At 26.3% G+C, this 23680-nt stretch overlaps 1 protein-coding gene across 1 annotated transcript in view; it reads left to right on the top strand.

Annotated features, from left to right (window-relative positions):
• The window catches only part of LOC126742210 (cytochrome P450 306a1), a 104565-nt gene that overhangs the window by 75569 nt on the left and 5316 nt on the right, over positions 1-23680 (top strand). The window contains exons 2-4 of the mRNA XM_050448811.1: positions 4098-4407; positions 23059-23204; positions 23255-23454. Of these exons, the coding sequence (XP_050304768.1) occupies positions 4098-4407; positions 23059-23204; positions 23255-23454 (656 nt within the window). The remainder of the gene's footprint in view (positions 1-4097; positions 4408-23058; positions 23205-23254; positions 23455-23680) is intronic.

Genomic DNA, 23680 nt, shown 5'->3' on the forward strand with positions numbered 1-23680 from the left:
AACCTTAATTTTGGCTTTCTTATTTGCTACAAAATTGACAATTTTGGGTATTTATACTGTCAATTTATAGCCATAAGCTTTAAGTAAAATATGACTATCTATATAAGTCATAAAATAGCAATTTTGGTTAAATATATCGGCAGTTTGTGGTCATAAAAAGAGAATATGAGTGTTCTTTGTTAAAAGATTTTAGTTCCCTATATTCATTAAAATTTAATAGTATATCTTTAAAAATTTTTTTTTTCTTATATTTGTTTAGTGAATTATTTCTTTTTATCTTTTACAATTTTTTGTAATATTTACTAAATATTTTCTACTATTTATTTTCCAATAAATTCATTTAGTATTTCAGTAGGGGAAGGTGTCCTAAAATGACATACTTTTTATTTAAATCTTGTTTATGCAAAAACCATTTAAGATAATTAACTCAAAATAATACACTATGTTGCTTTAAGTAAACTTTATTGACAAACATAAACAAAAATATTTCAACTCTATTTAAAACTTGTAAGAAAATGCATTTTAAAAAACGTTACATTATGTCGTTTTACAAACATGTATATGTAAAATAAAATATACTTAAAACAAGTGATAACACAAATAGAACATATAAAATATAGTTAAAGAAAGTAAGCTAATAAGGAATTAGTCTTGGCAAATCTCGCAAACAAACAATAGCAATGTGCCCAATTATGGCAATTAATACAACTAATCCAAGACTCCCTGGATCGAGAATTTTTGAATAGAATAGAATTTTTGATAGAAGATTAGATAGAAAGGTTCTTTTTAAATTGACGCACATTTTTTCGCAATTTCTTTTCTTCCTTTAGCTTTAACTCTTCTAAATTGGGAGTAGTTGTTAAGACTCCGGTTATAGTTTGTCTGGTCTTCCTTTTTTTGGTTCCTCTTGCTACAGGCATTGCGAAATTTCCTGTAGAGAAAACCTTTTCCTTAATGGTTGATTTTGTTTTATATTGCTTTCTATCTGATCACCTCTCGGTTCATTTTCTTTATCGACACTTTTGCCTTGTTTTTGTTGCATTGCTTCTTCTGTAACACCAATTACTGTTATTTCGTTGCTTGTTGATGGTTGTTCTGGGCGATGGGATGCTCCCTCTTCTATGGTCGGTTCTAATAATCTATTTGTTGTCTCAGCCGGCTCAAAAAACTCGTCTGGGAAAATATGTGGATTAAATGGATAAATTCCCGTATTTAAAAATGCGCTTGTGGTATTTTTAATTGGAGCTGCTTTCCCGTAAGCGGACGTAAACAGTTCACCAATTTGATGTAGTGTTATTACTCTCCCTGGATGGTTTTTCAACTAAAGTGCACATTCCTGGTTATAAAATGTCTTTAGTGGACCATAGAAGCTGACATCCAGGGGCTGCATACGATGGGTACAGTGGGCAGGACAGCATAAAGGAATTATTCCATTTCTTCTGGCAAACGTCAAGGCATTTAATGATTTGTGGCTAGTGTGCCCATCCAGAAGTAATAAAACTTTTGAGTCGGGAGAAGCTTTAACAAAAGTCTGAAAATGCTTTAACCACAAAGCAAAGGAATCAAATGTCATCCATCCAGTCCCATCATATCATTTGCTCTTCGCCTTAATGTGGCTTGCGGAACATTGAACAATTTCGATGCTTTCAGCCACCCCATTTGGCCACCTTTTACAGCGTTAATTGCACTTAGCATTGCTTGTTCATCCCACGATTGTCTAGTTGATGTTCTTTCACGTTTTCCCACCATAATGTAGCTAAAAATAAACAAAAAATACAATATTACTTAAATTTAAATTAATTTGATGTTTGTTTGTAAAATGACATAGTATTCCATTTTACCTTCATGCCTATCTGTGTCGTTTTACCCGTAGTAACAGATAGTCCTTTGTTAATGCAGAATAATCTTATTTCATATTAAACGACATTTCCGCGTACGTGAATCTGAAGTATACACTTACATTTAAATACTAACCCTGGTTTTACTTTAAAATCAGCACAATTTCGTAATAAAAACAGACTTTCAAAACAGCACATGCAAAATTTCTACACCCACAAATTTTAGTCACAATACGTGACTAAAATTTGTGGGAGAAAATATGGCCATATATTTAAGTTGGCTCAATAAATTGCTATGTTTTTATTTATATTGCATTTATTAGTTAAAACTGTTACTAAACATACTATAAGACCGAATTTTGATTTTGATAGATAGAAAAAAACAAAAAAGTGAATTTTATAAAAATGGGTAAATCGTGGTCTAGAAAAGCCTTATATTTACTAAAAAACTAGTATAAACCTTATAGTTTTTGCAACAAATCCGAAATAAATCGAATATCTACCAACTGATCTTGGGTGAATCGAGTTGCGACATCACACCGGTAAGGGTCAATTACCGGTAGGTGAATTGCCTCATATTTTTATGAAAATCTAAGGACAACCACTTTGGTGGCGAAGCTCAACGATTTTAAGACGTATATCGGAAAATTCAGTGTATTAACCCAGTTAGAGGTTAATGGTACATGTATAGTGAATACTTTGAATTCTTATGGGTTTATTACACTGGAATTGCTGTCACAGTGTGCAATAGTTAATTTTTATGATCATAAAGTATTGTCGGGTGTATACTTTGCGGTTGGAATATGAGCGGTTGTAAATAATATTTATAATGAAAAATGGGGGTTTTTGTTTATTAATTTAGATCGAAAAACGGAAGGCTATTAACCTTTTAAGCGAAGAAAACCTTTCTTCTTTTGCGGCAAGGTAAAAGTAATTGAGAAGTACTTTACGTTTCTTCGCGGTCGTGTTCCGCATGTTAACCATCAGGTCCATTTTTTTTTCTTCTTATAAGATTGTGAGCATAAGAAATTTGCGAGTTAATTAAAGTGTGTTTTTATGAATTTTTATTATGCAGGTAACTTTTTGATTATTTAAAAAAAAACAAAAAATTAATAAGGCAGAGGATTTTTATTGTTTTAAAAAAATTAACGAATAGCCTTTATAAACATTTTTAAAAGAAATTCAATTATATTTATAAATATAAATTTATTATTATATAGAATATATTTATTTTTTTAATTAATTAATAAGCTCTCTTAAAGAAAAATTACGCATATTATGGTAAGAAAATAAAAATATATTAAGTTAAAATTACTGCTTTAGGACTGATAAAAAAGTCAAAATCAGTCTAGCTATATTTGGTAATATTTTGATTTTTTTTGCATTAAGGTCGTTAGCAAAGCAAAATTTTAGTCAAAAAATAGAGACAATATTATTTCATCGACAATATATTTAGATAAAATTGTCATTTTATGTTACATGTTGGTCCTATTTTAGCCAACACACCCAAGTTTAAATTCTATGGTATAAAAGCGAAATTCCAATAGTCAAAATTCCCGTTTTATGCATAAGAAAACAATCCTAATTAATACACATATTATAGTATTTAATGTTGATAATATTTCCGGTTAGTTTTAAGTCAAATTTAAACAAAATATTTACTTAAACTTCGTGTTCTATGACTAAATAATTTTTTCACTGAATTTTAATTAAAAACTCGCTTTCCTGATCGATGTGTAAAATATTTGACGAAATTTTTGGTAAAATGTATTTGATTTTAATTATTTATATTTTTATATAACTTTTACAATGAAATATTTATATTTTGGGACCAAAATAGTCAATTTATGTATTAAATAAAATAGACTTTTAACCATATTAATCCTCCTTGTTCTTATACGTTCAAAAGGAACGAGTTTTCAAGCCTAAAAACCGAATTCTGCATTTATTACATTAATAAGGAAGAATTTTATTGTATGTATCTCTGGCTGCATAAATCCGTAACTGATTATTTAAATACCAAGGCTATTTATCATATTAATATAATATTGCTTAATTGCAAGTTGTAACCGGGCACATATGTATTTATTAAAAATGTCAACGAACTTTCAGGATGATACTGACCGGTGAAACAGAAAATAATTATTAATTCATTTACCTCGGCGGGCAACCTTTAAAACATAAAAAAATCATTAACGATTTAAACGACCTTTGAAATCTATATTTAGTTTGATTTTTTATTTAATTATATTGTTCCAGATGTTTTTTTACTTGCTGCTTACCCTGTTGCTGCTGGTCCTAGGACACACCTTATGGAAAAACCGTAACTTACCTCCAGGTCCTTGGGGGATTCCGCTGCTAGGATACTTACCATGGTTAAGCCCCAAAGCTCCTTACGTAACCCTTACAGAACTGTCTAAGAAGTATGGGAGTGTATATAGTTTAACCTTGGGGAGTGTGTGCACTGTGGTCCTTACAGACCCTAAAGATATAAAAAGTTTGTTTGCTAAAGATGCCACCACTGGGAGGGCACCACTGTACTTAACCCATGGGATTATGAATGGATATGGTGAGTAAGAGTAAGGTGGTGGTTGTTGGGGAATTATTAAAGTTCAAATTAGATAAATGTAATGTAATCGTTTTATAAAAATTTTTTAAGACAATTCTTAAGTTAAGTCCTACATTAATTAAAACCTTCACGAATAATTAATAGAAATTTTATTTTATTAGTAGCTTATATTGTATTATAATAAGGCCTAGATAATTTTTTCTACAAGATAGATTTCTAATTTCAATTTATAAAACCTCCTTGTTCAATTTAATAGATAATAAAAAAGTTAAGCTAATAAGACTATACATAGGAACTACAAAATCCTAATTATCAACATTAAAAGTTTTTAGATCTGTATTGCAACTGAGATAATAATGAATGCAAATTTATTCAATGATCCTAGAAAAAGTAGAAGAAGTTGATATTTCAAACTTTGTTCTATATTGTGCCAATTTATAGATTTTAACATATTTATTATTGGTTTATATTTGCTGCAATTTAATAGAGTTCACATAGCTCTATTTTGCAGTATTTACGACTTCTTTATATCTGGTTTGTTTTTGAAATAAAGCAGTGACCCACAGTTGCCTAAATATCATTTTATTGTACTGTTAAAAATTTATTACTTTGTGTGTAAAGATTTTTTTATCAATTTTCTTATCTACTTTCAATTAACTTCTTTAACCTGAATTTGTCATTAGAAGTTGTAGAAAAGATTAAAAAAAGATATCGATATCATCGAAAAATTGATGTGCTTGGCAAATTGTTAAGTCTGATGTTATATTATTGATACACAAGCCAGATAATATTGGTCTAAAGACACTTATAGAACCCAGTAAACAGTTTGACATTTTTCAGAAAAAGTCAATTTACATTTGACCATTTGATATGTCTCAGATAAGTAAGTAGTACATAGTTTTGGTAATTTTAATTAAAAATATTTTGCGTCATATTTATATATTCCATTTGTTATATCACTTTTAATAAATAGTCCTATTAACTGTTCATAAATAACGTATTTAACTAATTTTTCAACTATAGGGCCCTTGGGACCTGTGGTTGAAAAGTGGTTGTAGATGGGTTTTACAATTGAGCACTTTAGGTCTTTTAGTATTTTATCAACTTTCAGAATTAAGTTCAGTAATAAATATCCTTTAACATGAAACATAGATTTAAGAAAAACGAATTCTATTCAATCTATTCCATCAAAATTAAAGTATTGAAATGCAAATTTTTAAGTCTGATAAATAAATCTTCTTAAATTAATGAAAATTAGAAGGAATCTATGGCAATCGTATTTTTTATGGCAGTGTTAATGTCACAATATTCATCAAAGTTCACCTGAATTCTTTTTAACGAGTATATTGGGTTGACTATATTCTGAACGCTAAACTAGAAAATATTTGTTGACTACTATTTTTTCAAATTCAAATTCAAAACAAATTTATTCATCATGAATGCAAATAAATAATCATATACAAAATTGTATCATAATAATATACATATATTGTACAACCTACCAAATACATGATAAATAGGACCATGCCTCGATTATAGAGAACCGTTTACACAGGTTCATCATAAGATGGAACCTGTGTGGCATAGCCCTTCAAAAACCTTAAAAGTAAAAAAAAAATTTTTTGAATTAATCGAGACATGCATGTCTTGAGTATCATATTTAAGTATTTAAGTAAGGCGGAGCAGGCGGGGGTTCTGGATATGCAGGAAAGGTAAATTAATTAATATTTATAACAATAATAACTAGACGGCAATAGAAGATCGAGCGGCTCAGCTATTTTAATTTTTTATTGTAGATTAAGTATTGTTTTTTTGAGTTTTCAGTTTATTACGAATATATTTTTTATATGCAGTAAACGGAAAACTTTTGCAATTAGCCGGAAGTCTATTCCAAAGTTGAGAGGCGACAAAAACAAAAGATTTTTGAAAATTTGCTGTTCTATGTTGTGGTATTCTAAATAAATGTATAAATTTAGTGTTATGCTCATGAAGAAAATTTGTAAAATTGTTAGCTAAATATAATGGTTCCCTAGTTTTTATAACTTTATACACGAAGGAATACATGTGATATTTTCTACGATTTTTCATATTTAGAATTAAGTTATTGTTTAAATAAGGCGAAATGTGACTTATAAATGGCATTTTGTAAGAAAAACGCATACAACAATTCTGAAATTTTTGTTGTAAGTAAGCGGAGTCTTCAGTCAATTAATCCGAATATACCACATCACAATAATCAAATAAGGATAAAACAACTGTGTTACATAAAAAATATTTAGTTTTAGGCGGTAAATGATTTTTTAAGCTGTAAAGTTTTTTTAAGCGCATGTATGCAATTTTGAGCTCATTCCTTATATGTGTTTGAAATGAAATACCGCTATCAATGTACACTCCTAAGTTTTTGACCTCTCGTACTACTGGCAGCTGCTCATTACGAATTTTTGCATTTAAAGTTGTTGCTGCATTAAGGGCGTTCTTTCCACCACACAGAAAAATTACATATGATTTAGACGAATTTAATTTCAAATTATAGTGGCAGGAAAAGTTATCTATATTTTCTAAATCCTTATTAAATTATTCTTCTATTATGGGTAGAGTTTCACGTGAAAATGAAGTATACAGCTGGGAATCGTCAGCATATTGTTGTAGCATTGAGTACTTTATGCAGGATTTCATATCTGCAACATACAATAAAAAAAGCAACGGCCCCAAAATAGAACCCTGGGGAACACCGGTAGATATAGGATCATAACTTGAGTTTTTAGTTGTAAAAGCCTTGTTTATTACTACGCAATTTGCTCTATTATTAAAATATGACTTAAAGAAATCAATCGCGTTATTCGAAAAACCAAAATAATAAAGCTTTGCTAATAACATTTCGTGGTTTAAAGTATCGAAAGCTCTACTAAAATCTAATAATTCAAGACATGTTATTTTCTTTTTTTCCTCATTTATCCTACAGTTATTAAGAAGGTGTATTAGACTCGTGGTAGTGCTAAAGTTCTTTCTAAAACCTGATTGGCAGTCCGGGATAATATTAGTATTTAGTAAAATCATATATATTGATAAAAACATTCAAAATTAAATTCAAATTTAAAACGTTCTCAATCACAGGTTACAAGGAACTCCATGCATTTGTTTGCATCTAATCTTTAGTTAGTGTGTATTTATTAATTATTTGAATGTTGTTTAATTATACAATTTAATTTTGTAGTAATATGCTCATTTTGTTTTTTCTAACGTATAATGAATCTCCCAATACAATAATATTTGTTGCAATATTATATTGCTCAATTGTGACTTCTGTTTAGTGATTGATATAATAACACTAAAAATATAATAATATTGATAATTAAATGTCATTATCTTTTTTGAAAAGCATTTCGATGAGATAACATCATCATAATTAAACTCAGCTTTTTTTTTATAATCCTGAAAACCAATTCAAGTGTGTAGATGAGTTATCTAATAGGATTAGCATTTATTGAGTGAAGAAACAATTTCCTTTAAGAAAACGTCCATGCTATTTTGATATGGATAAACCGAAGATTGTTACATATAATTTTTCTAGATACAAATATTTTTGTAAAACTTAGCTCCTATTGGCCTAACTTATTTTTTTCCCTACTTAATTTACTTAAAAATATAATAATTATCTTCGTTAAAATGCTAAAGGTACTATACTAAAAACTGACATTCTGTGGATCGATGATTATCAAAATCACAGCAAATGCACCTTGTATTCGCCATTTTGACAACTGTCATTGCTATATTTCGCACCATCGTATATATATATATAGGCATGGGAAACCACCTTAGTTGGCGCGGAATTTGATTACTTTTCAAGGCGATTTGGTGGAAAATTTAAATTTATAGCGTATTTATTAAAATCCTACATAAAATAAACTATTAGCTGAGAAAATGTACTTTCTTGCATCGGCGGGAAATTTTAATTCTTACTGCAAACTAGAAAATTTTATCCAACGACTATAAGATCCCTAGCGGGCGGGAAATTTAAATTTTTACGCTCCAAATTTGGCGGGAATTTCAAGTTCAACTTATTATAAAAGACAAAAAATCCCATCTCTGTTTTCGCACAAGCGCAGAACAGTATTAGAATTTTGACGTGGCTTTGATAATATTTTGACGTAAAAAAATGACACTTTCAATGTGGGTGGAAGTGAGAAAGAAATTACAAAAGAAACACCGCATTATATCTATACATTCAAATAGAGAGCATATAATTATCATAATCTATACTAACTGTGGTTTTGTTCATCTTAAATGTTAGTGCATCACACTCACTGGTTGTCATAAGACGTTGCTTGTTCTTAAATCCAATAACCTTTAGAATCGCTTCCAGAATCGCTCTTTATTAGACATTCTTATCCTGATAATAGCTTTTTTAAATTTCAGGTTTATAGCATCAAAATGACTCACGTCATATTTGTTTTTGACTTTTGACGTTTTAATTTTGTCTTTGTTCTCTCATGTTTTGCAGTAAGCTTTTTATCTGTAATCATTTCAAGTCTTTAGTCCGTAAATTATAGTTTTGGTCTTTTGTTTATTGAGATAAATTTTAATTTATATTGGAGCGATTTTTTGTTCCTTATTTGACATGTGCTTTTGTTGTTTTAGAAAAATGATATATTCATTATTTTTGTATTTATAATTTGAAGGTTCTAGGTCTGTTTTTTACAACAGCTAATTGTTAACTGTTGTGATTAGTCCCTTTATTCGTATGACACAAAACTTTGATTAAATGCTGACTTTTTTGCATGTAATTTTTTTTTTATATTAATAAAATTATCTATTAACAACATTCTTTTGCCTTGTTCTAATTTTTTATAATAAATTATCTTAAGCTTACTTTAAAGAAAATCTTTCCAAATTTTAAGGCATTTGCTAAGTATCAATAACTGCATCAGAAAACTATATTTAATTTAGGCTTTTAATCTTTTCTAATAATTAACACTGCAAATGTTAAATAAAATTCCATGTCAAACTACATTATATTTGTAGTATCGTGACCTATGTTAGTATATTTTTTTCTTGTAACATTATTCTTGTAATTAATAACTGAACTATATTAAAAAATTATTTCTAGGATGACCGTTTGTTACTGTAACATTTACAATAAAAACTAAAGAAGTAACTCTAAAGTACTTGTAAATATATATTATTTCTGATGATAAATTTAATTATAATATCCACAATAGTTTTTTTCTATAATTTATGATAAAATTATTAAATAAACAATAATTAAATCTAACAGTAAATTCATTAAGTGTAAATTTACTGAACATAAAGTTTACAAAATACACACTCAACTCACCTATTTTAATATATCCATTTGCTTGTAATTAAATGGGACATTTCCATAAATCATACTGGTTAATTAAATTAAAATCAGTTCTTAACAGATTTTTACACATTAAATTTTGCATTTTTAATTATTTAAAGAGGCAAAAAAATATTTATACAATAATTAACAGCCTATATTCATATATAAATAATTATGAAAATAAAAACAAATAAATTACAGTTGGGAATGTTAGTGACAGAGACATAATTATTTTAAAACATATAGGTATATAGCGTATCTATTTAGTACTATTTTCTTCCATTATGGCTGAATTTTTGAATTAAAAAAAATTAATTTTTTTTGTGTACACTGTACAGGGGGGAAAAAGGTACATTTTAAAATTGTTTTGGCTCATACAGGGTGATTACAAAATGCTTGGTTGTTATTGTTTTATGAAGAAAGAAAAGACATATATGGGTTTTTAAATGGAAGACCTTATTATATTATTTGATTTTTAAATTCTTCGTAAAATTCTAAAAAATTTGATATCAGGCAGGTCATATTTTAATCAAATAGTTCTGGAATTAGAGACATTTAAAATTTGTTTTTTTTTCTACTTTAAGAGGGTACTTGTCATAGGGTAAAACGATTTTTACAATGCTATCTTAACGTTTTAAGATGTGATGAAAAAAATGCTAATGTGATTTTGTCAATTTTTCTTAAAATGTCAAAAACAAATGTATGGTTAACGTAGCTAAAAATGCATGTCATGAGATTGATCTTAAAAAGTTAAAATAGGAATATGAAAATTATTTTATCCTATAATGAATAATTAAAGATCTATAGCTTCTTAAAGATTAAAAGAAAGTCGAGTTTTAACTGTCTTTTTCGCTTTAAAAATATAACCACAATAGAGGAAGCTAGTACTAAATGAACCCACTGTATATAACATAAAACTTGATGAACCATTTTATAGAAAACTAAAATGTAAAACTCCTTTAGCAAAACTTAAATTTTCTTAGGCTATAAATTATTACTAGGCATTAAAACATTTTAACATAAACTACTCATTGAGTAACATGCATAAAGACTTGTATCTAAAAAAACACTGTAGGTCATACATTGTAGACAAAAAGAATGCGATTTAAAAGGTATTAAATTAAGGTATTGTCTTTCATAATAAGCCACCCTTATCCACGTCCTAATTACGTCTTAAGATGTTCGAATCGCGACCATTATTGCATCATGTGAAAACAACATGCGTCGTCAAAAGTTACGTCACGTTTACGAATGACCCTCGGTAGTTCTTTGATCTATTCAAATGAATTTCTGGAGTTCCGTCCTCGTGGATCAATTTTCTCGTCAATGGCGACTTCTAAGAAATTCTATGGTAAATATGTTTATCAGCAAGCAAGTACAAGGCCGTACGTCATAAACGTTTTATTGAGCCATTAATATTAATAGAATTACTAAGAGAGTTATTTTAGTGCTTCGGATATTAGTAAATAGTCGTTTTTTTGTTATTTTACCTTGATTTGTTAAAGGGGTTTTTAATTTTTGGTTTCAGGTCATTAAACTCAAGAACCATAGGCGATAGCTATAAAATCTTGTACTATCAGCTATAGCGAGCATATTGCCTAAGAAATTTATGATGATCATAAAATTAATTTTAGATTTAATATGTAACAATTTGTAAAATGAGAAATTGTTATTTTCTTTCTGGGATTAACTTGTTAAACGGCCAAAACTCCGCAGCAAAAACTGTAAATTCAGTTAAACTTAAACGAAATATTTTACCGCGTGTGCTACAAAAGATATTCGAAAAAAGAGCATAGCAACAACAAAGTGCGAATAGAAAACGCGTAAGCGAAGAATTTCGGCGGTCACTGTCCCAAATTTCGTTTTGTGACTGTAATTCTGATTATGCACAGTAATCAATTTGGCTCTTGACAGATTAAAGCAAACCGCAATTTTTACGATTATTTTATGCCGAATAAATTATCAAAAACTTAAAAAGGTAAAAAATTTTTTGAAAAAAGAGTGTTTTTTTAAATTTTTAACTGTTTTCTACAACTAGTCACTGACTGACTAAAAAAAAAACATAATTCACGTGACTATTTCACTTAAATATCACGGGATACTTGGCTATTTACAAGTAAAAATTAAGGACCTTTAATCCCTATAGTATTGAAGTCATCTTCAGACAGTTGTATTACATGAACAACAAAGATGATAGCAACGAGTAAAAGGAATAAGGGCTATTGCATGTAACATATTGATTTTTCAAGATTGTGATGAACCAGAAAGTGAGATTACGATCCAGACTCTAAAACTGAGGTGTAGTATCATTTGTATGATAGAAACACAAGATAAAACCAATCTGTTGTTAGAAAATAAGCGTTTTTTTTAAGATAAATATCTTTTTTTTAAGGATTACGTATGGAATTTTCTATTATTACCTGTAATAATTTATTACAATTTATGTCAAGAAGTTTAAAGTATCTTTTCCCCAGTGATATTTTTTAACCTAAAAGCATGTAAATTTACACTCAACAACTTTTGATAAAAGAATTTTTATATTTTAATTTTCCTAATACTGCTTTGTGTTACATATTCTTATAGGTTTAAAAATTATTTTTTATTTACCTTACTCACATTCTCAATAGAACAGATATGTACTCGTTTGCTATTATGCTTTATCTTTAGTTTCCATATTATTATTTATAGTCTGTAAGTATAACTATTACATAAAAATGTATTTTCATATACAAATAATTACAAATGCACAATTTAATATGTTAAAATCTACTAGAATTGATTTTAACTTAATTATATAATATGATTAACGTAAGTGTATCATTTAATTTACCAACAAATGATAAATTTACAAAAAAAGTTATGTAAATAAATGTAAACTTATATCTTTACTAAGTTTACGAAAAATGAATTTATTGTAATTTCATCATAATTTTTCGCATTTTAGATTTTTTTAGTTTTCGTAACCCAAAAATTTGCTATGTTTCTTGTATACAAAATATCATTTGTTTAATCATTTGTATTTGTTTATAAATCATTTGTTTATTCCACTTACGTTTAAGAACTAAAATGACAATTTTTGTTAATAATATATTTTATAGTTCACTACTTATTTGTAGGTGTAATGTTTATGATCAACAGATTTTTAATTTTCATCTCCCCGAGGATTGTCTTATATAAGTAAGCCAAAATATCGGCAATATTAAAACATGAATTTTATATGACCGCAGATCCAATTGACTTAGCAAGGATTTGGGATATTAAGATTAAATTTACAATAGAATTAATGTAAATTTACAAGTACTGTTTAATGTATTAATGTAAATAGATTTCGTTTTTTCATAAATTACAAAAGAAAAAATACAAAAACACGTCACGGTACTTCATTTAACATATGAACCGCTGATTTTAACCTAATTTCAAATTTACAAGTTTAGAATAAAGTGTAAGAAGTGTTAAGTTAATAATTTACAAATTTAATGTATTATTAAATGAAATTTATACTATTCATAATAATAAATGTTTTATCCCTTTAATAAAATATAATTTTCTACTACTAAAGTTAATTGTACTTAGTTAATGCCTTTAAATTTGGAAACATTCCCTTTAAGTAAGTTTATAATTTTCTATTACAAAAACAAAGAATAAGATTTTAAGAAATAACGTTAATAGATGATTTTAATATTACAAAAAAAAAATGAATTTTACATATATTAGACGCAAATATATACAAGAATTATTGTTTTAATATATTTGTTTGTTTGTAATATATTCCATGGATAAATAATATTTACTCATACAGGAAATTTTTAGCCATTTATGGAAAAACAAAATTATTATACTAATAAAACGTTTTACAACTTACAAACAAAATATATACATGTTCAATGTAATTTTATAGTATACAGATCGTGTTTTCGTTCGTTACTTATAGGAAACCGCATAGAGGCCAAATTTTGCAGTCGCGCGTGTACGAGTGCCTGCGACAGAGCACCGCCCCGGCCGGCCCGAGGACGGGATTAGTAAACATGTGACTTTTGTGGGAGCTGCGTCGTTTGGCGACAAAATGTCCCAAAATATTACGCGAAAATCCAGGCATTTTTAAAATATTTATTCTAATGCGGGTTTTACAGACATGACAATGTGTAAAACCCGCATAGAATTGTAATCTTAAAATGTTTAATATACTGTGTTTTGCATAATGAAAATGAAAGCGTTATTCTAATAAAAAATAAAATATCAACTCTGATAAAAATATAATAAAAAATCAGAAATAAAACTCTAATAAACAAACTTAACAACATATCATTTTTTAAATAAAAGCTCAAGTAAACCGCCTTCTTTCGCTAAACAAAAACTTAACCTATCGTAAAAGCTATCTCGCACCTCCAAAAGAGTTTCAGGTAAAATGGAATTGGCACCTTCGACAATTTTATTTCGCAACTCCTCTAAATTTGTTGGCCTACTAAATTCATGCTTGTAAATGATCTGCTTAAGGTAACCCCACAGATAGAAGTCATTTGGAGACAAATCTGGAGATTTAATAAGACCATTTAATATCGCCAGTCTAAGCCACTAATAAGGCGGTTAGGAAAAGTATTTGTTAAAAATTCTTTTACCCTAGCCGCGTTATGAGCAGGACAGCCATCTTGCTGAAAATAAACCGATTCCGAGTCTACATCAGGTAGGATTTGAATGGCAGGAAGAACTTAGTTTGGCAGCAACTCAAGGTACTTTTGGGCGCTTAAAGTGCCATCAATAAAAAATGGCCCTATAACATTGTCACCCAAAATATCTGCCCAAACATTTAATTTCTGAGGATACTGGGTACGAAACTGGAAACTTCTGTGCTCGTTTTCCTGAGACCAATAACGAACAATAAAAGGATTGTGTTTGCCATCTAATGGAAAAGAGGATTCATCAGAAAACAAAATATTTTTTAAAAAATATTCGTTTTCATTTGCCTTTTCCATCATGGTTTCACAAAATTCCATTCTTCATCACTGGTCTTCAGGAAATATTTCCTGAGTTTTTGAATACTTGAAACATTTGTACTCATATTTTTTCCAGATACGAGTAACTGTTTTATTGCTCATTCCAAGTTCCTCTCAACACTTCTAGTGGACCGTATCGAATCAAGTTCAATCAATCACACAACAAAGTGAGGTCTGCTGACTCCCGGCTCAAAAAATAAAAACAAAAAATTCCGCCGCCTGCAAGCCTCAATCAAGCGGTGTTACTTACCATTATTTTGGGTAATACGTAGCTCACGATAACACGATCTGTATATTTATGATAGTAGCTTACTATGTATTATGAAAATCAGTAAAATTAAAATATTGGTTAAAGTATTTAGATAGAAATATATACATTTTATATGGTATATTATAAAATGTCATTCTTATTTCACAAATGCATAATTTTTTCTTATAATATTCATTAAATATAAATTTACAAATTAAAATTTTACATGAAATACATCCAATATTAGCACGAAATATTACGTAATAAAAAGAAAGTTAATATTGCTATAAAATATTAATTAATTAACATTAGTACATTTTCTAAGCCAACTAAAAACATTTAAAAGCAAGCAAAAATTACAATTTTAAAAAATATAATTAAAGATTAATTTAACTAATAAGTTTCCAGTAATTTTAAAATAAATTATTTATTCGTTAAAAAAATATATTAAACGTTAGAGAAAAATTTATACTTTTTATATGGAAAATTGTAAAATGCTAATTTTATTTTAAAAATGCATTTTTTATTTTATATCCTAATTACCTGACATGAAATATTATTAAATTAATATTACTATATTTGCTAAACGAAGCATAAATTTAATAAATAGATTTAAAAAAAAAATTAAAAAAAAAATATTTTTCAGTATTAATTATTTAAGTTCAATTTCACTAATAAATACCCAGTGCTTTTAAAATAAATTAATTATTCGTTAAAAAAATACATTAAACTTTACCAATAAATTTACTCAGGCTTTGTTTTTATACTTTTTATTAATATTTTCATAAAATACGTGTTTTTTAATTTTTCAGAAAATTCATTAAGGGTACATATGTAATGAATAAATGATAAATACGAAAATTTCACAAAATTCATACAAAATTTAACAAAAATGCAAATTTTTAATCTGCTAAATACAAACTGCAAGTCTAATTAATAAAACCTTAATTTTCTATAAATTTCAATATCAACGACAAATTTAACGAATAAATTACTTAGACTTTACTTTCTAGTTATTATTCATATTAACATACAGTATGAGTTTTTTACTTTTTTCAGAAAAGCTGTTTAAATTTGAAAATTGTAAATGTCCTTTTACGTTTTCCTTATGATATCAAAAAAAGGTGGACACGTTAATTGTTATAATATTTTATACAGCCCGTTTATTGCATATCTAGAAAAAAAACAAAATATTTTATAAAATTTATTAGAAGTTGGTTTTAATTTAGTTATCCACACTATTATAATATTTTAATATATAATTTAAAAACTAATATTAACACTATTAATATGAGTTTTAATTAATTACAAAGCGATATAATAGAAGTTAAAAATAGATTTTGTGAATTAACTTATTTATTACACGAAATTAAATTGCTGTAAGATTTGCTTCTTGTTAATGTAATAATATTGTACTATAAACTATCTACTTGAATTTATGTAAACTTAGAAATACTTCTTAATGTAAATGTTTATTTATATGTTACTGTTATCTTGAAATTTATTTTTACATTTGTAAGTTACAATAATTATAAGATAAATTAAATTTCATAGCAATTATAAAATATATAATAAAAATTCATAGAAAATTTAGCCAAAATGCAAATTTTTTATCTCCTTATTATAATGAATAAGGCCCAATTTCCTATAAATTTTAATTCATTTTATTACAGCAAACTTCACGAATAAAATTACTTAGACTTTGATTTTACATTTTTTATTATTATACAATATAAGTTAAGAAAATTAATAAAGTACAAATTATTAAATAAGTAAGACAAGAAAATACTTAAAATTAATAATTAGGACATTTTCTAAGCAAAGCCTAAATTTAATGTAAATTAAAATTGAGTTTAATGAATAAATTTACTTAGGATTTGTCTTCATAATTTTTGTAAATATTAACATACAATATGAGTTTTTAAATATATAAATGAGGTAAAGGAAATAATATAATTTAATAAAAATTCATTATTAAAAATGCAAAGTTAATGAATAAATTTTATATTGCATTTAAATGACAATAAATGTAAATATATACATACTTTTAAAGTAATCTTTTAGTAATAAATTTATATATGTAATAAAAAAAATTGCTATAATTCGGAAAAAATATATAATTTATTTGGATAATTATAGCTTTGATTTCGCGTTTTTTTGATATATTCAAAAAAAGATGGACATTATCATATTTCAAATATTATGAGAATCACAATATCAGGAATTTTAGGTTGTGGAACGAACAGGACATATTAAACCAATGCAGAGAAATAATAAGTCAAAAATGTAGTGAAAATCTTTAAAATTAAAAAAATTACATAAAAAAAAGTAAAACAAAAAAATATGTTGCAATATAAATTAAGCCACTTGCTCATTAATTTTCATCATGACAACAACAACAATAACAACATAAAAATCTTTATTCTAAGGACTAACCTGCTTTTCATACAAATATTGGTATAATAAGTTTAACACTTTCCGAAAACAGACGCAAACAGAAAAACAAATTAACTTAAAAAAAGACGCAGATTAATCGGTCAAAACCCGTCCTTGACTTTAAAAACCTTCACAATACTCACACTATCTTTAATGTTTAATAGTGATTTTTCTATTAGCATTTTAAAATCGTTTATACAACTAAACCCGTATTTCTCTATAATATATAGACGTCATAATAGGGTGTTTTGATGGTTTTTTATACAGGTAACTGAACTCTCCATGGAAAAACATTATTATTAACGACTTTGGTTTCTTATTGTTATAGTCAACATTAAGATTAATCTTGATTTTAACGTACAACGGAATTATTTATGTGTTTTTGAATTCCAAAACCTGCTTAGTTTAGGCAAGTAATTCATTAATTTTAGTGAGGGAAATATGCTAATAATATTTTAATTTCAACTGTCGTTGAAAGACTGTTTTGATAGATAAAATGCTTAGTTTCACCTTAAGTTTAAAACCCACGTCAAGTAAATCTTTTAGACCCATCTCACCTTCGTATAAAACCCAAATGACGTAAGCCCTTGAACAATCCTAACTAAATATTATGGCATTAAAAGGTACTAAAAACTGACGTAAGTTTATATAGTTAATCTGTCTGCCTACTCAGGGTGCAAAAAAAATCCAAATGACGTTGGTCGTGTGTGAAAACGAAATGATTCGTATTTCAAAAAAGAAGAAAAAAGAGGAGCCAAAAGGTCCCATTAAGGTAAAAGACCGTCGGCGATGGTTCCAAGAAGAGTAAACGTTTGAAATAACTGACGGGGCGGACTATTATCGCCTGCTGTAACAGGTTATGTGGCGGCTGCGGTCGTACCAGACAACACATGGTTCTGGGAAGGTCCTGACTGACGCATCCGTCTGCTATTAGAGAGAGAGGAATTAATTCGAGAGGTACCTGAAATATTCCACACATTTTGCACGTGATCTTTGTTGAGTGGTTGGAACGTTTTTAATGGGAGCTATTGATAAAATTAGGAAAAACGATAATTATATTAAATATAAGTTCAATATTTTTAATTATTCTTATGCATGATTGTAGTTTTCCTACAATCAATCAATATATGCAGTTTCTAGAGACCCGAGGGTATACTCAAACAACTTTTGCTTTATCCTAAATAGTGAAAAATTTATCAACATATAAGTCTCTCAAAATTAATCCAAACTTAAGTATTTATTAATAGAGCAAACTAAAGGTTGCTTGTACATTTTCTTTGGTATATTGAAGTGACAAAAGTTTGGCAAAGACAAACTTCTTTACCATAAAAAATTCCCAAACATGTAATATTTATTTCAATTTATGGTATTAGTAAGTGTTTCTTTTTATGCAGAGATAAGATAACAGACTTTAAACTATATTTTTAGGAAGTATTTATGGTAAGCCTTTGTTAAACTTTTGTCACTTCTTTATGCCAAAGAAAATTTACCAACAAATTATTTAGTCCATTATTATAATATGAAAAATCAAAATCATTAATAATAGCTTTAGATGGACTGTGATTCTTCCATGAAATTGTCCAATCACGCGTTTATTTTTTTAAGAGTAATGTATTAAATTCTAATTAATTCACAAGTAAAACAATACTTCAATCCTTATGATGTTTCAATAGAGTTTCTGGAAAACATTACACATAGACAATCTTTCTTTCATGATATAATTGCTTTTTAATTTTAATGCAATTCTAAGATTCTGATGATGAATTATTAAATTTAATGAATAAGTTTTAAAAAAAAATATAGCTTTTGGAATCTTAGACTTTATTTATTTAACATAAACTATAAATAAAATGAGCAATTTTTTAAGAGAAATCTTAAATTTAATAGATTGTATGACAAAAAAACATTAAAAGTTGATGTTTTAAAATAATAATTATTAAAATAAAATTTAACAAATAAATTCCCAGTTTTTTTAAATAAATTTTCTTTTAAAAAATTACATGAAAACTAAACAAATTAATTTAATTAGAAAAGTCCTATTTTCTCTTAAACATGCATGGGATAGTTATTAATAAAGTAGGTGTAAGATAAATAATAAATAAATCAACGAGTAAATAATCCAAGAAAACTTAACAGTCAGCAAAATTTTGATCTCAAATATTCATTAAAGGCAAATTTAGTAAGCAAATGTTCAATTAAGAATGACATGAACAAATTGCCTTTCATTTTATTAATTTTTAATTATAATTGTAATATGTTATGTAATATGTAATTAATAAATAAGATTAGATAGATTAAATCAGATATTATAATTAAACCAAAATAAATAAATTAAGAAATTATTAAAAGTTGTAACGAATAAATGTAAGTTTAAGTTTTTGCCTGCTACAACATTACATCTGAAGTGTCGAGTTGATTATTCTTAATGCGATTTTAATCGTTACTTAAGAATTATTAAATTTAATGAATAAATTGTATAAATTTAATTTAAAAAAACTAAATAATATTATATATAAAGTAAAACGCAAGTTTTTGGAGTCATATAATATTAGTTAACTGTGAGTTTATTAAATAAATAACTTTTTTTTAGATTTTAATTAATTAACATTTTTAAACAATACATTTTTCAAGCAAAACTTTAATATTTTACCAGTGATTTAAAAGTGAGTTTAATCAAATTTCATTTTTATTCTATATTTTAGTAAAATAAACGTCAAGTTTCAATTTTTTTTTAAATCTTATATGAATTCTGTATTAAATAAATATTAAATAAAGTAATTAATGAATGATCTAAGAAAATAAAAAAAAACGCAAATATCTTATCTCAAATAACCATAAAGTAAATTTAACAAATAAATGTCCAATTAAAAAATAATAATCAAACATTACATGAAAATTTAATGTACAAATTTACTGAGACTCCTTGGATATTTTATTCTATTCTATTTTAATAGTTTTAGAATAAAATTACAATTTGTTTGCTCAGCTTGTTTAAAGTACGAAATATGTAATGATTACAATTAAATGCAGACTTAACGAAAAAATTCCCAATTAAAAAAATAATTTTTATTTTAAATTGACATCAAAATTTAATGTATATAAAATTTATAATAGTCGCAAATATAGCAAATTCGTCCTGAATTTCCTATTTTTTTTAAATATTTAACTCTGCATAACCAAAATTAATAAATTTGAATTATAAAAGACTAAAAGACTATAAGTTTGCAAGAAAATTGATAAATATTAAGTAAAATGAATATATACAATTTTATAATAATCGTTATATGTGAATTTATTAAATGAAACCTTTTTTTTAATTTTAATTGATTTACATTAGACATGAATAAAATAAATAAATCTTTTAAACAAAAACTTTACTAAAAAGGATTATAAAAAATTTAAAAATTAATTTCCAAAAACATTAATTTACCCTTAAATTTAACGAATAATTTACCAGTTTTTATTTAAATAATTTTGTTATTAAAAATTATATAAATACTCAATATTTAAATAGGTTTAAATTTAACTTTTATACTACATTTTACTAAAATTAACGTAAACTTGTATAACGTAATTAATGTAAATTTATAAAGCCAAGAGCAAATATTCCAAGAAAATTTAGCAAACAGCAAATTTCTAGCCTCAAGTATTAATTAAAAGCAAGTTTAACAAATAAATGTCAAATTAAAAATCAATTAAACATAACATGAAAATTTTATGGACAAATTTAGACATTCCTGGGATATTTTATTTTAATATACAATTAGTAATATGTTTGTTAAATGCAAATTTAATAAATAAATCCCTTATTAAAAAAATATTAATTGTTAAAAGGTGACTACTTGGACATTTATAGTATGTTATAAAAATATTCTAAAATCCTAAATTTTTAATTTCTTTAGATTATTTAGCTAAATCAAATAATAAATAAATCTTGAAAATACTAAAATTTAACGAATAAACGTAACCTTAAGTTTTTGCTTTCTAAAATGTTATATCTAAAATTAATAATTAAACAAGAAAAACTCAATTTAAAAACAAAATATTATTAAATTCATATAATCAATCAATAAAAAAATTTAATTAGATTTTACTTTTTTACTAATTTTTACTAAAATAATAAACGTAACAAAATAATATAACGTGCTTAATATAGTATAGTAAAATTATACAATTGCAAATATTTATAATGCAAATTTAATTTAGGAGCTATTTAGGAACCTAATTAATAAATCCATTATTAAAAAAATATTATTCTTAAAAGCTGATATTAAAATTTTAATGATATATTTACATAGGTTGCAAAGTACATTATCAAAACATTCAAAAATCCTCATTTTTTATTTCTCTTATTCAACTAATAACAAAAATTAATAAAACTGACCTAAAAAAGATTAAAATTTTACGAATAAATGGAAAAAAAAATTATAATATATATAAAAAGTATTAGACTTTTAATATTAATTTTAATATTAACGCTATTTTAATATGCTCTAAAAATGCCTCAAGCTAAATAACGAAATTTTTTAAATATATTTGCAGAAAAATGTAAATCTTTAAAGTCGGAATTTAATAAATGAAATTTTAATTGAATAAAATAAATATGTTTTTTGTTAAAACAGATAATAAAAATTGTAAGATATTAATTCAAAAATGTTAATTAAATATCAATTTAACGAATAAATTTTCAATGATTTTTAGATGAATTAATTATTCGAAAAAAAAATTATTAATGTTAACAAATAAATTGAATTAAAACTTGATTAATAAGATTAAGTCTTTTAAACATATTTAATTTATACTTAATGAAAAAAATCGACAAGAAAACTTTATAAAAATTGCAAATTTTTGATTTCTTATTATTAAAGAATTTTTTTTTTTCATTTTAATTTTAATAAATAATTTAGGCATTAACACTCCTTTTATTAAAATAATTTGAATTAAGATTCAACGCACCTTTCTCAATATTTTAGAAAAAATAAAGAATAAATTAAAAAGAGAATAAATATTTAAAACTTATTGCAAAAATGTTTACATTTTTAGGCTTTCGACATATTATTTTAATGTAAATTTATTAAATACATCTAAAAAAAATTTATAGTTTACATTGCAAGAATTGTCAACTAAAGAATCATTTTATTAAAACTGATTAAAATTAAAATTTATTTTTTATTTAATTTTTAACTTCTTTCATTTATTGTAAATGTTCTAATATATCTATAATTTATAATATGTTCCTATAAAAAATAAAATATCCAAATCTGCATACTCCAAAGAGAAAAATAAGAACCCATAAACAATATCCAATAAACTTCAAAAAGGTATATGCCAAACTGCACGTATGCTTCCCATAAAAAGTATTAATTTTCAGGAACCTGAATACCAGGTGCGCCTTGTGCCCTACTGACACGTACAAATTAGTTCGAAGAAAAAATTCATTAAGTTTGACCTAAACTGTGGTATACCAGGTATTTTGTGTAATGAGTTTTTTACGAGATTTGCAATAAAATTTGGCAATTTGGGTCGTTACATGGAAGCGAGTTCGTTCTTCGACTTATAAAGGATATTCAAAAATTATTAAAATATTCAAAGTTTTAAGGCAAATATGCTAAAAGAGGTTTATTCTATAGGTCTTATTTGCGCCGAGGGTGACTTATGGAAAGACCAAAGAAGATTTGTCCATAATTGCATAAGAACCTTAGGAGGCTCCAAAATCGGTCAGCAACGACATAAAATGGAAAATTTAATATTGAAACATGTTGAGAGCCTTGTTGAGGTACCACATGAGTTTCTCTTAAACATCTCCAACTTTTCTGCTAATTTTAGTATCTAAAAACAACAAATGGCGAACCCCTGGACCCTCTGGAAAGTCTTCGTCACCACTTAGGTTCAGTCATTAATGAAATAGTATTCGGCACCTACTGGCCGAAAGACGACCCCACATGGATATGGCTCCAAGAACTACAAGAGGAAGGAATCAAACATATCGGTGTGGCCGGTCCTCTTAATTTCTTACCATTTTTAAGGTAAGTTTATATGCAAATTGCCATAACCACAAGTGGTCTCGCGTCTGCTGTCTTTGACCGCTCAATCGGTTTTTGGTACGTGGCAAAAGTGACATTTTTACTATAAAATATTACAGTCGTACCGTCTAGCACGACGTCTACAAGGTTCACAACAGGTTATCGTATTTTAAGTATAATTTTATTTGCATTGGTGGCCTTTGGCGTCTTGGCTCATCCTAACTTGTCC

Source organism: Anthonomus grandis, chromosome 11 (assembly GCF_022605725.1).
Source record: "Anthonomus grandis grandis chromosome 11, icAntGran1.3, whole genome shotgun sequence".
In the NCBI taxonomy this organism is placed as follows: domain Eukaryota; kingdom Metazoa; phylum Arthropoda; class Insecta; order Coleoptera; family Curculionidae; genus Anthonomus; species Anthonomus grandis.